At 41.1% G+C, this 17,884-nt stretch overlaps 1 protein-coding gene across 1 annotated transcript; it reads left to right on the top strand.

The window, feature by feature from the left end:
• The first annotated feature begins 1,333 nt into the window (after window positions 1-1,333).
• rftn2 (raftlin family member 2) lies at window positions 1,334-17,864 on the top strand. The gene is made up of 9 exons (XM_084544777.1): window positions 1,334-1,806; window positions 12,216-12,396; window positions 13,626-13,734; window positions 13,852-14,026; window positions 14,139-14,357; window positions 14,917-15,023; window positions 15,709-15,812; window positions 15,914-15,995; window positions 16,686-17,864. Exons 1-9 carry the CDS (start codon window positions 1,668-1,670, stop codon window positions 16,887-16,889), a joined length of 1,320 nt encoding a protein of 439 aa, XP_084400903.1. The 5' UTR covers window positions 1,334-1,667; the 3' UTR covers window positions 16,890-17,864.
• The last annotated feature ends 20 nt before the right edge of the window (window positions 17,865-17,884 follow it).

Below are 17,884 nucleotides of genomic sequence, written 5' to 3'. Positions count from 1 at the left end.
TCTTAGTCTCCTCTTCCTCGTCCCCTTTTCTTCCTCCTCCAACTTCTTCTTCTTTTTCACATTTTCTTCTTCTCCTCCTTCTTCTTCTCCTCCTTCTTCTTCTTCTCTACAGTCTCCAGGACGTGGCTCATCCAGTGTTTAACTGTGTTCATGTGTAGATTAGTATTTTTAATCTTGACTTCTGTTGTCTAATTGTTTACGTGACGTCATCCCGAGAACATGCGCCATCAAACAGCTGACCTCTGACCTCTGACCTCTACAGACTGATGCACTGCAGGCTGCCTCATTGGACAGATCACTGCTTCCTGTTGTTTTCATGAGGAAAACGAAATCTGTTGATCATCTGAGAGAAGGGAACGTTTAGACCATGAAAAGAAGTTAAACCTGGGACCTGTAGGTGGAGCTCAGCAGGTCATTCATCTTCATAAACTACTTCTGTTCCTTCTTCCTCCTCTTCTCCTCCTCCCCTCTTCTTTTTATTCTTATTCTCCTGTTTCATCCTCCTTATTATTCTTCGTTTTCTTCTTTTTTCTCCTCTTTATTCTTCTCCATTTTCTTCTTCTTCTTCTCTTCCTCATTCTTCTTCTTCTTCTCCTGTTCCTCCTCCTCTTCCTCCTCCTTCTTCTTCTTCTCCTATTCCTCATTCTTCTTCTTCTTGGGATCATGAATAAATAATAAACAAAACTGAATCTAAATCATTTAATTGTTTCATGTTGAAGTCAGACTGAAACTATCTCTGGTTCAACAAAAACCTCCACCACATGAAGACATCAGCCATTACGCACCACTACGAGACCGGATGTTATGGATATCTCACTTCAAAATAAAAGCATTTAAAATTTAGTTTAAGTTTAGTATAACCTTATAAAAATAATAATAAGATAATCAAAGTCTGTATATTAAACTAACCACCACATCACTGTGCCTCCATGCATCTCCCACAAATGGGCACAAAAGCAACATTTACAAATTAAAACTAATATAAATATTTGTGCAAATATGCAATTAAATAAGTCAGAATGAAATCCTGTAGAATATGATGCTTTTATTTTATATTTTGACACTTGATTGTGGGAAGCAAAGTAAATTGCGATAAAATAAAAACATATAAGAATATTAGTTGGAATTGTTTGCATTAAATTAAAATAAATTTATATTTGAAGTATCTAAGAATTTATAACATTGATTAACTTGTTATTATGAGAAAAGTAAAACTGTTGAAAAGTAAAACTGAGAAAATGAAACTAATTAAGTTTGTAAAACTTCTATGTGGAATGATTCATATTTAAATCATTCGTGTACTTCCGGGTTTTATTTTGAAGGGTCTGCCGGAAGCAGTGTTCTCTTAGTTTCTAGCTTGTCGTGGGGGGAAACTTTTTCTCCAGGGAGCGCGCTCCTCCTCTCCACGCTCCCGGACCTGCAGCCTCTTCAGCGGGACACTTTTTAAGAAGCGACCGATACATGAAACCCTCTCCCCGTCCAGAACCGGGTTTTTAGTTTTAGCTTCACTCGCAAGGATTAACATCGTGGAAGGAAGCGGGATGGAGCGGTCCCGTTGAAGTTTAAAAACAATAAAATAATAATAAAAAAAAAAAAAAAAAACTCTTAACAGAGGCTGAGTCTTTCTGCCGCGGCTCCTCCGGTGCTCCCTCCCCGCCTCGGAGGCCATGGGCTGCGGCTTGAGGAAACTGGAAGACCCGGAGGACAGCAGCCCCGGGAAGATCTACTCCACCTTGAAGAGACCTCAGGTGGAGACCAAGACGGACACCGTGTACGAGTACGTGCTGCTGGACTTCAGCCTGGAAGGTAGGTCCCTGATATAATTAACCATAATTTATCGATTAATCGATTAATTGAGCATCAGGAATGTGACCGAATAATTGTTTCAGTCGACTTTGAGATTCTCCGGAGTGAAAATGTAGGTTAATTGTTATTTTTACTGTCGATTAATCAGTTAATCAAGTAACCAAATGTTCAATAAACCATTTGAAGACCAAACCCAATCAATAATCGATACAATTAACAGAAAAACACTAAAGGTCAATATTTTACTTTAAAACTGACTCATAGCTTATGAATAAATTAATCTTTGTTTGCAGTGTGCTGATTTATCAATTAACTGAATATTGATCCCAACTATATATTTATGATAGTCGTTTTATTGTCTCATCTGTGAGAAATATTTTTAATTGTTTTAATTTTTCACCATATATTTAATATTCAAATTAATTATTGACGATTAATGGGCCTTAGTGTTTCATTATTGATTAACTGTAAAAACAATTTAAGCTCTTTACGGTTGTTCCAGCTTCTCACAGCTGAATATTTGCTTGTTTCACGGTTTTATTTAATCAGAAACTCAGAATTTTTAACTGTTGATCAGAAGAAATGAAGCTACCCAGGCATCAGGGAATAAATACAGGCAGCTCTCACTCTTTTATGGTATTTATACACATAAAGTCAAATTAATCACCTGTGTTGACTGTTGGAATGTTTGTTGATCAAGAAAATAATATAATCAGTATTTAATGTTCTCATTCTATCCTTAGGCTTTTATAAAAAAGTACTGTCTTCTTATTTATGTCTTGTTTTAGCATCTTTAATTGGGTAATATTTGCTGTATATTAAGATACTTGAAACAATACTTGATTAATCAATAAGTCAGTGGACAGAAATGAACAGATTAATCATTTATGTCACTGATCAAACAAAGAAACGGTTCATTGTAGCTCATGTTCTGTAATTAAATCACTGGAAAATCATTATATTTGGCCGTGATTTAAAACAAAAAAGGATTAAATAGTTAAACCAATCAGTTTTTAATGATAACTGATTAACCAATCGTGTTTAAGCATCAAACGCCTGTTTCCTACATCTTTGTAGTTGGATTTGATGCTTTATTTTACCATAAACTGAATATATTTGGATTATTGGTTCATATATTATCCAGAAACCAGCAGCTGAAGCTTTAGTTTGTCTTTATTTCTACTGTCACTAATCCTAATAAACCCTTCTGATAAACTAATATTACAAACATATTGGAAAAGGCCTGAAAGTGCCTCCTTCCTCAGATGGAAACATTCTTCTGTTTATTTGTCGTTGGCCCTAAATAACCAACATGTTTATGGCAGTGTTTAGAAACCAAGCTGAAGGGTTAGCATTAAAAAGATAACATGAGGCCAAACTAGACAAGATATAATTAGCTGCTACGTTAGCCTAACAAGATATTGATAGCATTAAAACGATAATATTAGCATAACATCCCAAAGCTACTACTTTATCCCAAACTAGACAAGGTGCTGTTCATTTATATGATATTCATCTGTTAAAGCTTATTAAAACATGTCACAGCTTCTATCTCCAGACTTCTCCTGGTAACAGGCTTTTTCATTCAGCCTATCCAGAAATAGGTCAACCAGGGTTTTGTCGCTCAGCAACACATGGACACTCACTCATTCACACACCTTCATGTGCAGCGACATGAAGCAGAGGAATAATAAAAATCAGATAATTTGAACATGTGCGAGCATTATTTATTTATTTATTTTAAGGATAATCCTTTCATCTGGTCCTCCGGCTGGCTGCTTTCACTCTGACCTATTTGGAAGGAAATGGTGATTAAGTTGTGAATGGGAGCGTTTAAACTGCAGGACGGCACGATGATGAATCGGAAAAAGGAAATGATGCCGTGATATTGACTCACCTCAATGTAGAGTTACAGCTAACAATTATTTTAATGATTTAGTGAATCATAACTTCAACTACAATAGCCCAAGCCACATAGTATTAGCTCCTACATTAGCCTAAACTAGATAGCATTAGTTACTACAATAGCCCAGGTCACATAGTATTAGCCGTTAAATTAGCCCAATGCTAGATAACGTTAGTTACTACACTAGCCCAAACCATAGTATTAGCTGTTACATTAGCTTAAACGAGATAGCATTAGTTACTACACTAGCCCAAACCATAGTATTAGCTGCTACATTAGCTTAAACTAGATAGCATTAGTTACTACAATAGCCCAGGTCACATAGTATTAGCCGTTAAATTAGCCCAATGCTAGATAACGTTAGTTACTACACTAGCCCAAACCATAGTATTAGCTGCTACATTAGCTTAAACTAGATAGCATTAGTTACTACACTAGTCCAAACCATAGTATTAGCTGCTACATTAGCTTAAACTAGATAGCATTAGTTACTACACTAGCCCAAGCCACAGAGTATTAGCCTTTAAATTAGCCCAATGCTACATAACATTACTTACTACACTAGCCCAAGCCACATAGTATTAGCTGCTAAATTAGCCCAATGCTAGATAACATTAGTTGCTACACTAGCCCAAACAAGATACTATTAGCTACTAAACTAGCCTAAACAAGATAACAATATATGCTACATTAGCCTATGCAGGATAACTTTAACCCAAACTAGATAGCATTAGCCACTGGATTAGCCTAGGAAAGAGATGGATCAAAGAAAGATCCAATTAGCTGCTACTCTGGCCCAAACAAGATAACATTAGCTGCTAAATTAGCCTGAACATGATGACATGAGCTTAAACAAGACTATTATCTGCTACATTACTACTGCTACTACTTTAGCCTAAACAATATAAATATTTGTGGCGACATTAGCCAAAGCAAAAAAAAAAAAAAAAAAAAGATTAGCTGCTACATTATCCTAAACAAACCATGTCAGCTGCAGTGTCTTTAATTTTCTTGTCTTGGTCCAGGTTACATGACTAAAAGTTACAAATAAGATATAAATACCAACAAATCTGTGTGTTTTATAGATAACTATAGACCTTATTACGCTGGTGAGTTTGCCGTTCGTCAGCTGGTGTAGATATTACTAAAGTCTGGAGTTTAATTTCCCAAACCCAAGAATATTTACCTTGGGGAAGTGATTTTAAAAATAGCACCAGACAGGCAGAAAGAAGTGAACAGTCCTTGTGTTTGTCAGTGTTTAAATTCAAGTCAACATTTATTTAAATAGAAGCACCACACTAAGTTCTTCTTGGATTTGTGTCATCATCACTTCCTGGAAATGTGTAAATATGTGAAGTGTGAAGCTTCATAATTGGCACAGCTAAAGATAAACTGGAGTGTTTCCAGTCTCTAGTAGTCTGCTGGTGTCTGCCATCCTCTTTTTTTATAAGAATAGAAACAGTTTGCTTCAGTACAGACTGTGTTAATCTCCTATTTAACGATTTGTTAAAAAAAGAAAAAAGAAAAAAAGATGTAATCTTGGTTTGTTCTTGGCGACTGAATCGTGAACAGACCCACATGAAACCAATCTGTGCCTCCAAATGTTCCCAGGATTTACTGGCTGTTGATCAGATTCTAACCAGACTTTACTGGCGCCGCAGCGTTTTTATTTCTAATCTGAAATCACTTCACAGAACGAGAGAATAACTGATTTGAGGTGTTCACGCCTCCTAGGTTACAGAAAGTACTCACCAGAAGATTTTCTGCATTGTTCCCAGTGTGATATACAGTATTTGTTGTGTGATGAAGTGTCTGGATTTAATTTTCAACTAATTTTCCAATCAAACTTCCTGTTTGCTGTGAGCTATAAAGAATCACATGAATCATATGAGTACTACCTTGTCAGAGAAGGATAATATTCACTTAAAAGGACTATATTAGCTGCTGCATTAGCTTTAACAAATAAATTAGCTGCTACATTAGCTATAACAAATAAATTAGCTGCTACATTAGCTGTAACGAATAAATTAGCTGCTACATTAGCCAAAACAGAATAACGTGAACAGCCACATTAGCCTCAAGACAAAAATTTGCTGCTACATTAGCCTAAACAACATAACGTTAGCTGCTACTTAAGCTTAAGACATCACTTGCAACTACATTAGCCTAAACAAGATAAGGTTAGCTGTTACATTAGCCCAAACAGCATAACGTGAACAGCTACATTAGCCCTATCAACACAAACATATCCGCTACATTAGCCTAAACAAGATAACATTAGCAACTACATTATGCTAAACACGATAGCGTAAACTGCGACAGCAGCTTGAACAAGGCAACATTAGCGCCTACATTAGCGTAAACAAGATAATGCTAATTGCTATATTAGCCCAAAAAGCATAAATTGAACATGCAACAGTAGCCTAAACAAGATACAAAAATAGCTGCTACATTAGTTTACAAGATAAGTGAGCAAATACATCAACCCAACCCATAGCATTAGCCTACACAAGGTAAAAATAGTTACTACTCTAAGCCTGAACAAATAAATGCTATATTAGCCCAAACCAGATAACATTAGCTGCTACATTAGCTTAATCAAGATAAAATTACCATTAACAACCACAAAGTAATTACTCCATTAGCTTAAACGTATAACTTACTTGCTACATTAGCCACTAAATTTACCTCAACAAATGTCAAATGCTGATAATATCCACTATGTTTAAACGGATGTGTTAACGTGAACAACTTCACGTCATAATATCGTAGAGACAGAGGTTTAATTTAATTATTTTTTTTTTACTAACCTGTGCTGGGAGTTGTCCCACATAGATTCAAAGCAGGTCATTTATTTAATCTCTCCTTCCTGGTAAGATTCATATTTGATGTGCAGCCTCAGAGCTACATTCAGCTTTGATTAATTGGATGCCACCCCCTGGTTAGAGGACATCTTCGCCCCCTCCTTGACACAACCAAGCGTTTCTGGGACAGCGTATCTCCCAGCGCTCCCAGTAAGCGTGGCCTGGTTTTGAACGTGGAGCCTTGGGGCCCGGGGCCAAAGTACTCTTACAACTGGAGCTGATGTGAATATATAGAGTGTAAACTGAGAGGGAGGAGGTTTAAATGAAAATTAAAGATTGTCTCATAATAAGGTTTGCTCAAACATCAGCCAAAACATTATGACCACTGACAGGAGAAGTGAATAACATTTAAACCTTCTTGTGACAGTTCAGTGTCCTGCTGAGAAACTTCTGGACCTGGCATTCATTGGTGTGGATGTTACTTAGACATGTAGCACCCACCTAGACCAGACCAGGAACCCCCACCCCATAGCAATGACACTCCTTGATGGCAGCAGAAAGTGGGCGCTTCCATCGTTTTGACATCAACTACAACCAGAGACTGTGACCAACTGGAGATGTGGCGTCAAGAACTAGACTATGAAGGGGGATTATATTGATGGCAGATGAATAAATGCGAATAAATACAAAGAGATTTACGGTTGGAGAGATGGCTTAACGTGACATGTATTCATCGCCGGCTGGATGAACTGTAGGTGAAATGTTTAGTAATCTTCTCCCAACCCAGTCAGAGTTTATTTTTCTGTCCCAGTTGTAAAAGGGTATCTGCCCCATGTGAACACCACAACTGCTTATTATATCCAGGGACGAGGGCAGTTTCCTGTAATCCCACTCTAATCTGAGAATCTAGAAGCCCATCCTGGATTATTTCAGATTAAAATCAGTAGGTATTTTAGGTATTACATTTGGAGGATATTTCAAGGTCGTCGGAAGGCAGTACAAACCTAATGAACTAAAATAATCTACATTAGAGGAGTAACTACCTTCTATAAACTAGGATTAGCTTGTTTTCTCATTAGGTTTCGGTTCATCCTCAAAAAAATACGTTTGTGTCAAGTTGATGCAAAAATTCTGATCATGAGCTGCAGCAACAGGCCATATATCAGTGGCTAATGTTGTCTTGTTTAGGCTAGCGTAGCAACTTGTTTAGATTAAAGTAATAGCTAACATTAGGCTAACATTACAGCTAAAATTATCTATTTTTAGGCTAGTATAGCAGCTACTATTATATTATTTAGGCTAATGTAGAGGCAGCTAAACATCTAAATGATCTTGATGAGGCTAAATCAGTGTATCGGCTAATGTTGTTAGCTGCTTGTTTAGGCCAACGTAGCAACTACTGTTGTTGCGCAGTAACTAATATTATCTTGTTTAGGCTAAAAGAGCAGCTAACATTATCTTGATGAGGCTAAAGCAGCAGATATAGCTAATGTTGTCTTGTTTAGCCTAACGTAACAACATAGCAGCCTGTTTAAGATAATGTAGCAGCTAACGTTATGCACATAAGTTACCGTTATCTTTTTCATCTTTTAATATAGCAGCATCAACATTATTTTATCTAGAGGCCACATATTTCACCCGTTACGTAGCAGCTAAATGATTGTCACTAACGTAGCAACAAATATTATCTTGTTTAGGCCACAGAAGCAGCTAACATTATTTTAATGAGGTTTAAGCAGCGAATCGGCTAATATTATCTTCTATAGGCTAACATAGCAGCTAATATTATCTTGTTCAGGCTAACATAGCAGCTAATATTAACGTTTTTAGGCTAACATAGCAGCTAATGTTATCTTGTTCAGGCTAACATAGCAGCTAATACGATCTTGTTCAGGCTAACATAGCAGCTAATATTATCTTGTTCAGGCTAACATAGCAGCTAATATTATCTTGCTCAGGCTTATGCCATGAAAAAAATATGAAAATATTGATTCTCTGTACTAAGACTGGATTTTAGTTCCTGGTGTTTGTCGTAGTTTTGAGTCACAACTACTAGAGTGAAAACAAGGATTTTGAATAATGTTTCCTCACTCCTGGAACAGAACACATCTAACTTCAGCTTCAGAATTAAACCGATTAACACATCCCCGCAGGACAAATCGGAGTCAATCCAGTCAAACATGGATCACTAGCAGTTAAAGGCTCCCAGGAGGACCATGGTGGCGTCAAACACACTTCTTAAACAAGGCTTTTGTTGCAGCTTTTTGCTTTCAGTCGTCGCACCCCCTCCCAATCTGCCGCCGCTAGCTCTGTCGACCCTCACACTGAGGCCTCTGTTCAGTTTGTGGGAGAAAGAGGAGGAGGAGGAGGAGGAAGCAAAGAGGGGGTAAAGAAGTAACAGGAGGGCACAGAGAGGGGTGACAGAGCTGAGAAAATGGGAGGTGAAGGAGGGAGGAGGAAGAGGAGGAGGGTTTATAGCCAAAAAGAGGCTACAAGATGGATTTTATGAGCCAGTGTGTTTGAAGGTGTGAAAAGGAGAAAGCTGCCCAGAAACAAGAAGAGCAACACTACTAAGAAAAACAAGCCTCTCTTTGAGGCTAAATGCTAATCTAAGCATGCTAATATCCACCCAAAGACAATGCTAAACTGCTGCTTTTGCGTAATATTGTTTAGCAACTGTTTACGTCAGCAAGATCATTTTAGCCGGAAGATGAACAAGGCAACGTTAGCGTTAAATAAAATGTTCACCTAAACAAAACAATATTAGCTGTCACATTAGCCCAAAAGATGGAGCTAGCCTGTACGTTTGCCAACGCAACGTAACATTCCTTACCAGCAATGGTAGCTGCTATATTAGCCTGAGCAACTATGCCAAACAAAATAAAGAAGATAATATTAGCGCCTACATTAGCCTAAAGATGATAGCTTTGGTCATAATGCCAAAATGCCAAAGTTAATGTTAGTTTAAAGCCTCAGTAAGACGAAAGCCTAGATTATTTTAGCTGTTGAGTTAGCCTGCAGAAGAAAATGTTAGCTTAAACAGCATAATGTTAGCATCTGAGTTAGCTAAAACAGGAAAATGTTAGCTCAGACAAGATAATGTTAGCATCTGAGTTAGCTAAAACAAGAAAATGTTAGCTCAGACAAGATAATGTTAGCATCTGAGTTAGCTAAAACAGGAAAATGTTAGCTCAGACAAGATAATGTTAGCATCTGAGTTAGCTAAAACAAGAAAATGTTAGCTCAGACTAGATAATGTTAGCATCTGAGTTAGCTAAAACAAGAAAATGTTAGCTCAGACTAGATAATGTTAGCATCTGAGTTAGCTGAAACAAGAAAATGTTAGCTCAGACAAGATAATGTTAGCATCTGAGTTAGCTGAAACAAGAAAATGTTAGCTCAGACAAGATAATGTTAGCTTCTGGGTTAGCTAAAACAGGAAAATGTTAGCTCAGACTAGACAAAGTACATAATAAAGATAATGTTAGCTGCTCAATGTTAGCCTCTTCGTTAACCAAATAACTGAAGATAAACAGGATAATGCTAGCCGCCACATTGTCTCAAATAAGCTAACGTTAGCCTTTTTGTACGCTGTGTTTGTAGCATTGCACAATTCACCAGCAGTAACACTGTTAGGATGTGAACTCTGTGTTAAAAGAAGCCTGAGTTCTGTGTTTTGGTCGTTGGTAACTTGTCGCTGATCTTGGACTCAGCCGGTGTACTTCGCTCCTCCGTCTGCAACATGTGTTTTTTAAATTTAAATTCACCTCAAGTATTCGGAGGCTTTAATCCCTCAGGAATGCCAGTAAACTGCTGCAGCGCTTCGGCCGTCCCGGCGTTTACTGGTCCCTCTGAGGTTCTGGTGGTCGTCGGCCTCATAATGGGAGCCAGCCAGACGGCCCATTCAGAGCCGGACTGCCCCGGTCTCTGGGGTGTTTGTCCGTGAGAATGTGGGGGGTTGTGGTTAGGAATGCACACACAAAAACTTTCTATCTTTGTGAGGACCTTCCATTGACGTAATGCATTCTCTAGCCCCAACTGTCTCAGCCTAAACCCACAACATCAGTAATACACTCAGAAAGTAACAGTACCATCACTTACATTGACTTTCATTCATTTTCTGCAGACGTATTTTGACCTTAAACCCCAAAATGTGTCTAATAAAACACATGAATGTCCCCACAGCATTAGAATTACCAGTATAAACACACCTTTCAGTGTCTAACTCCTGGTTTTCTTTCTCTTAAAGTCTAAAATGTGGTGCGTGTAAACCTAGAGATGCATTAAACGGCGTTGGTGTGTGTGTTTGTGTGGCGTGAAGCCAAACCGCCTCCTGTGAACAGCCCACTCTTTGTGGACACAGGAAGTGCAGCGATGGTCGCAGGGATTTCCAGACGGAGCCGTTAGAAAAACACCAGCAGGCTCCAGCAGCGACTAATGGATGGAAGTTTATATATATTTACTAGTTAGACGTCGTTAAAACGGATTCTGTTAATCAGATTTACTCTTAGTGGAACTATAACTATAATTTACAGATTATTTCACTTTAGTTCATTAAATGATTCTCAGAGAATCAATGACCATCGTTATGTCTGGAGGAAAAACAGGAAGATCCATTCAGACCTTCAGTTAACCTTCCTTCCTTCTATCCTTACTTCCTTCTTTCATTCATTACTTCCTTCCCTCTTTCCTTCTTTCCTTCCTTACTAGATTCTTTCTTTCCCTGATTCCATTGTTCCTTCCTTCCTTCCCTCTTTCCCTCCTTCTTTCATTCCTTCCTTCCTTCATTTCCTCCTTCTCCCTTTCCTTCCATCCTTCCTTCCTTCCCTCTGTCCTTTCTTTCTTTCTTTCTTTCTGTCCTTCCTTCCTTCCCTCCTTCCTTCTTTCCTTCCTTCCTTTTTCCATTCCGTGCTTCTTTCCCTCTTTCTTCCTGTCCTTCCTTCCTTCCTTCCTTCCTTCCTATTTCCTTCCTTCATTCCCTCCATCTCTCTTTCATTCCTTCCTTCCTTGATTCCTTCTTTTTCTATGTATTTCCTTCCTTCATTTCCTCCTTCTCCCTTTCCTTCCATCCTTCCTTCCTTCCCTCTGTCCTTTCTTTCTTTCGTTTGTTTCTTTCTTTCTTTCTGTCCTTCCTTCCTTCCCTCCTTCCTTCTTTCCTTCCTTCCTTCCTTCCTTCATTCTTTCCTTCCCTCTTTCTAGCCTTCCTTCTTCCATTCCTTCCTTCCTTCCTTTCTTCCTTCCTTCTTTCCCTCTGTCCTTCCTTCCTCCTTCTTTCCTTCCTTCCTTCCTTCCTTCATTCTTTCCTTCCCTCTTTCTAGCCTTCCTTCTTCCATTCCTTCCTTCCTTCCTTTCTTCCTTCCTTCTTTCCCTCTGTCCTTCCTTCCTCCTTCATTCCTTCCTTCCTTCCTTCCTTCCATGTTTCCTTCCCTCCTTTCCTTCCTTCCTTCCTTCCTTAAATAAATCAGATCTTAACATGTGAGAGTCTTTCCATCTTGTTCCAACATCTGGATCATGTCTCCAAGTCAACCAGCAGCTGTTGATGGTTCTGATCCAGCGGTAGGTAGAGATCCATTAGAGACAGCAGCTGCTACAATATTCTACTGACCACATGATGGCGCTGCTTACTTGCTTCCTTATGTTACTGCTGATTGATTGATTTGTTCCTGTCTTTTTAATAAATAAACGTCCCGTCCTCGCAGGGAGCCGTCCCACCGTCCAGTTTGTGTCCTCGCTGTCTGAGCTGCCCCAGGCCTTACAGCCCTACTACACCCAGGGCTACGTCCTGGTTACGCTCCACCCCATCATCCTGTCCGTGGGCCGGACCCGCTCGCTGCCCTTCAGCCTGATCTACAGAGCCGTCCTGGCCCGACCCCGACCCAGGTACAACCCCCCCACCCCCACCAAGTCACCACCAGACTAGTGTCGTCTAGTGAGTAGATGAAAGATGGATGAGGTCATGATTAATGCAGAGCAGAGGAGGAAGAGGAGGAGGAGGAGGAAGAGGAGTTTGTTTTGGTTTCAATCATTGGTGTCGGCCAGAAATCCTCCTGACAACAGGAGGTGGGTCAGCAGCCAGTGAGGAGGAGGTACTCTGATAGGTCAGGAGACTGTAACCATGACGACCTGTGGCCAAACCATCAACCCTATCATTGACTGTGATCAGAGAGGGACTGTTACCATGGAGACCAGATATAACATGACAGGATCAGATACAAACTGTAGACCTTCACTGATGAAGAGGAGCATCACGTCTGCTGGAAGTAGAACAGGAGAAGAAAGAGGAGGAAGAGAAGAAGAATGAAGGAATGAAGGGGAGGTGGAGGAGAAGAGGAGGAGATGAAGGGGGAGGATGAAGGGGAGATGGAGGAGGAGAAGAAGAGGAGGAGAAGAAGAAAAATGAAGGAATGAAGTGGAGGAGGAGAAGGAAAAGGAAGGGAAAGAGAGGAGGAGGAGAAGAGTGAAGGGGGGATGAAGGGGAGATGGAGGAGGAGAAGAAGAAGAATGAAGGAATCAAGTGGAGGTGGAGGAGGAGAAGGAAGAGAAAGAGAAAGAGGAGATGAAGATGAAGGGGGAGGAGAAGAAGGAGGATGAAGGGGAGGTGGAGGAGGAGGAGAAGGAAGAGGAAGACAAAGAGAGGAAGAGGAGATGAAGAGGGAGGAGGAGGAGGAGGAGAAGAAGGAGGGTGTTGTGGTTGAGGAGGAGAAGAAGGGGAGGAGGGGAAGGAAGAGGAAAAGGAGATGAAGATGAAGGAGGAGGAGGAGAAGAAGGAGGATGTGGTGGTGGAGGAGGAGAAGAGGGGGAAGGAGGGGAAGGAAAGGTGAAGAAGGAGAAGAAGAAGAAAAGGAGAAGGAGTAGTGCAGGAGTAAGAAGAAGTATGAAGGGATGAAGTGGAGGTAGAGGAGGAGAAGGAAGAGGAAGAGAAAGAGAGGAGGGAATGAAAAGAAGTAGTAGAAGAAGGAGCAGGACGAGCATGGAGACAGAGGAGGAGGGTGGAAGGAAGAAGAGGAGAAGAAACAGAAGGAAGGAGGAAGAGAGGGAGGAGGAGGAGATTTTTCTGTCTACTTGTTGCTGAAAGTGTCTCTCTGTCCAACATCTGTCTCTGTCTCCAGTAAACAGGCGGCGTCCATGTGTCTCAGCGTCCCCGTCCTCAGGGTGGAGGAGTGGCCTTTACCTGGAGACTCTCTGACCAGCGACACCGTCAGAGCGCTCATCGACAGGGTCGGCCATCTTTACCTCCATCACCTTGTTAACCAGTGAACCAATGAGATGATTGATTGATTGATTGATTGATTGATTGATTGATTGATTGATTGACAGCTGTCGTCTGTCCTGCAGGTAAACAGCAGCGCTCGGGGCGGCGTCAGATTCGTGGGCTCCGTCCTCCAGCAGGTGAGCGGCGTCACCAACGGCCGGGTGCACAGCCCCAAGAGAGGCTGCCGCTCGCCGCCACGGACGCCTCCCAGGACGCCGCCCGGAGACGGGGAGCTGGACGACCACGCCTACAGCCCCGGTGAGACGCTCCCCTCCACGTGTCTGTCATGACGGGTTGGAGGCGTGGCCACAGGGTTCCACCTCCGACCAATCAGAGCTGGCCGCCGTCTCACTGGACTCTTTCCTTCCAGACTTGAGGTTGCTGGTGTTCTTCCACTCGTGGGCGCCGGGCTGCGCCCCTCTGGACTCGCTGGCCTGTCAGTACCACCAGGGGGCGCTGTCCATGCGGGTCTCCAGGAAGGGTCAGGTGGTCAGCGCCCTGGAAGCTGATTGGCTGGAGCTGACCGCCGCCTACTACCGCAAAGGCTGGTCGCTGGTGGACTCCTTCGTGTACTGGGACACCCCGAAAGGTCGGTCTGATGGGACGGGGGAAACATCACAAATCAGCCATAACATTATGACTATCAGAAAAAGGTTGTGTAGGTGCTTTCTGGTGTGTCCCAGGAGCCACGGCAACCAGTTAATCAGTGGTCATAATGTTACGGCTGATCGGTGGATGATGGCAGGTGTCAGGACGTGAGAGGAACAGGAAGTGAGGTCACCGGGTTCAGTCGACCAAATATAGAAGCAGTGGGAGAGAGAGGAGTCAAAACAGGAAGTGACTGATATTTTAGTGGATTTGTGTTTTTTTGTTTTTTTTTAACGAGAGGAGAAAAACGTCCAAGAGAGCGACATTACACATTAATTCAGAATATTTAGGTGCTGCAAATGATTAACTTTTAAATCCTGTTAAGTTTCTTTAAAACATAAAAAAGATGGATATTTGATAGAAAGTAGAAGAGTGTTGAAGGCACCAACATTAAATCCAAAACCTTCTTCTTCTTCTTGTTTCCAATCCTCCACATACTAAAAACAAGCGTCTGAACTTTTAAATCACAATAATAATTAGTTGTTGTCTCTGTTGTTCAGGCGAGCCGGTGCCCAGATCACTGGAAGGATTGTTTGTGTACGAGGAGAGAAGTTCTTCTCCACCGGCCAACGACACCATCGTCGTGGAGCAGTGGACCGTCATCGAGGTTTGTTCCACATTTCTACAAAAACATGAATCAAAACATCAAGACCTGAAACTAGACAAAGAGAACAGCCTCCTCGTGTCCAGTATCTGCTGTGACCTCCTTGTAACTAATATTTCTGGTAACTGCTGATCAGTGGTCTACAGCAGCTTGGAGGAATTTTAGCCCATTCCTCAGAACAGAACCACTTCAGTTCTGAGATGTTGGTGGGTTTCCTCACATCAACTGCTTGCTTCAGGTCCAACAACAACATTTCTATTGGATTAAGGTCAGGACTTTGACTTGGCCGTTCCTAAACATTCATCTTGTTCTTCTTTAACCGTTCTTTTGTAGAACCACTTGTGTTCTTGGTTCTCGTTGTCTTGCTGCATGACCCAGTTTCTCTTCACATTCAGCTCATGGACAGATGTCCTGACATTTTCTTTTAGAGTTCACTGGTAGAATTCAGAATTCATTGGTCCATCAATGAGGACAGGACGTCCTGGTCCAGATGCAGCAGAACAGGCCCAAACCAGGACATTAGCACCCCCATGTTTGATGGAGGGATGAGGTTCTGATGCTGGAATGATGCAGTGTTGGTTCATCTCCAAACATGGTTTTCATAAACTGGTCCTTTAAGTGTCCTCTAAAAAAGACTGAAGAAGACTTTGATATTTAAATAATTTCTTTCTTTCTTGTTTCTCTTCAGGGCTCCAACGTGAAAACAGACTACGGACCTCTCCTTCACACTCTGGCTGATTTCGGTTGGCTGCTCACCTGTGTGCTGCCCACGCCCATCATCCGACACGACAGGTACGTCATTAAAAAAAGAAAAAAGACGATGCTTCTCTCTCCAGACGTTCTCTTTCTGTTGGTTTTTGTTTTTCTGACCCTGACGCTGTCTGCATTTACAGCGACGGGAATCTGGCCACGAAGCAGGTGGTGTTCCTCCAGAGGCCGGTCAGAGGTGAGACGAGTGGACAGCCGAGGAGCCAGGTGAGACATTTATTTATTTATTTATTTATTTGAACCAAGAGGAAGTCAATATTTCATAGTTTGATGTTAGTGTTGTGTGTCTGCTGCCCCCTAGTGGCCAGAATTAATGTTTGCATATTTGAATTGTACGTAAATTCTTTTCTCTAAACTTTAATAATCAATTCATTTTTAAAAATTGCTTCCACAAATACCAAAGTATTAATGATTAATTAAGTAATAACCAATAATAATATAATATATATGATTTATGAAGCAATAAAGTCAGCTCAAATGTTTACAAGTTAAAACAATAATTTTATTTATTAATCATTTTTAGTTTCTACTACAGATGTGATGATTAGACTCAGATTCTTATGATAAATTAAATGTTTTGCTGCTTTTTTTATATATTAATGTTTAGACAGATAGATGCTTTATTAATCTCAAACTGGGACATTTCACAAATATTATTTATTTTAAACACATTTTTAAATAAATACACAGTTTAATAAGCGTCGGTTGTTTCTTAAATATAAATATATGTATTTATTTATTTATCAGACAGAAACAATCATAGTCACATGATGAATATATTAGTTTTCAGTGTAAATGAGAACAATCAGTGAATGAGTCCTGTGTTTGTGAGGCTACTCTGCCCCCTGCTGGTCTCAGACGTGTCCCGGTCTAACATGTCCATGTCTCCGTCTCCAGTCTCTGTCGGTGCACAGCGACGTCTCCGGTCGCTCGGCGAGCCGGGCGGTCGGCGGCCCCGCCCCTCCAGACGACCTCCGACCCGCCGCTGGAGGCATCGGCGGCTTCCCGGTGTTCGGAGGAGGATTCCCCGCCTCCATGTCTCACCTGGAGGAAGGAGGCTTCGAGCAGGAGGAGGGGAAGGCGGAGGTCACCTGTATGTAGGCAGGTGGACGCTGACACAGACTCTCTTCTTCTTTTTATTTTTAAACATAGAAGAAATCTGCACTTTTCCTTTTTTTTTCTTTTTTTAAAAAGAATCTTTTTACAGAAGCCATAAAGTTTTATTTAAATGTTGGACACTGAGACGTCAGGACACGCCTCCTACTTCCTGTTCTCACCGTCCAGGTAAACTCTGGTACCGACTGATCATCATGTCTGAAAGTATTATTCTCCTCGTGGTACTCCTCTCTCTGCAGTGTTATGTTTCTTTAAAGGGAGAACGTGTTGCATTCTGGGTAACGTAGGCTCAGCTGCTGATGTATATTTCTTTGTGTAATTGTTTTTAAAGGGTGTTTTACTTAACGTCAGTATTAATATTCCAGGTTTTTCCTCCTTTTTGAGACACATTTGTACATTTTGATTCCTTCACTGTCGGTTATTTTTTATTTCACGGTGTTTAGTTCCGCTCACGGTTTCTCTGGAGGGAACGGGAAATAAAACTTTAAAATGATCCTCCAGGGGGTTTAAAATTGTTCTTGATCGGATTCCTGTTTACCTGATCAGAGGTGAGCCGTTACCGTGGAGACCGAACTGAATGGTGACTGTAGAAGTTTACTGATGGAGGAGGAGAAGGAGACGGAAAGGAAGGAGGAGAAAAGAATGTGGGAAAAGTAGGAGGAAGATAAAGAGGGAGAAGGAAGAAGTTAGAGAAGTAAAGGACAGGAGGAAGAAGAGAAGACAATGAAAGGAGAAGAGGAGAAAAGAATGAGGAGTAACAGGAGGTGAAGTGCCCCCCAACATCTTCTCAAACTCTGAATTGATTCAGTAGAAGACGAGAGGAGGAAAAGTGGAAGAATGATGAGAAGAAGTAAGTTCTCCTCCATGTCCTCCTCCAGTCCTGAATGTGTAGAGTCTTAGAGGACAACCAAGATGTCTCCATCGTCTCTGTCCACATTGATTCATCTTGTGTCTCTACCTCCATGTTTCTCCTCCCCTGA

This window comes from Chelon labrosus (genome assembly GCF_963514085.1).
Source record: "Chelon labrosus genome assembly, chromosome: 5".
Taxonomy (NCBI): Eukaryota; Metazoa; Chordata; class Actinopteri; order Mugiliformes; family Mugilidae; genus Chelon; species Chelon labrosus.
Note: the sequence above shows the minus strand (reverse complement) of the source record. Positions and strands in the feature narration are given on the sequence as shown.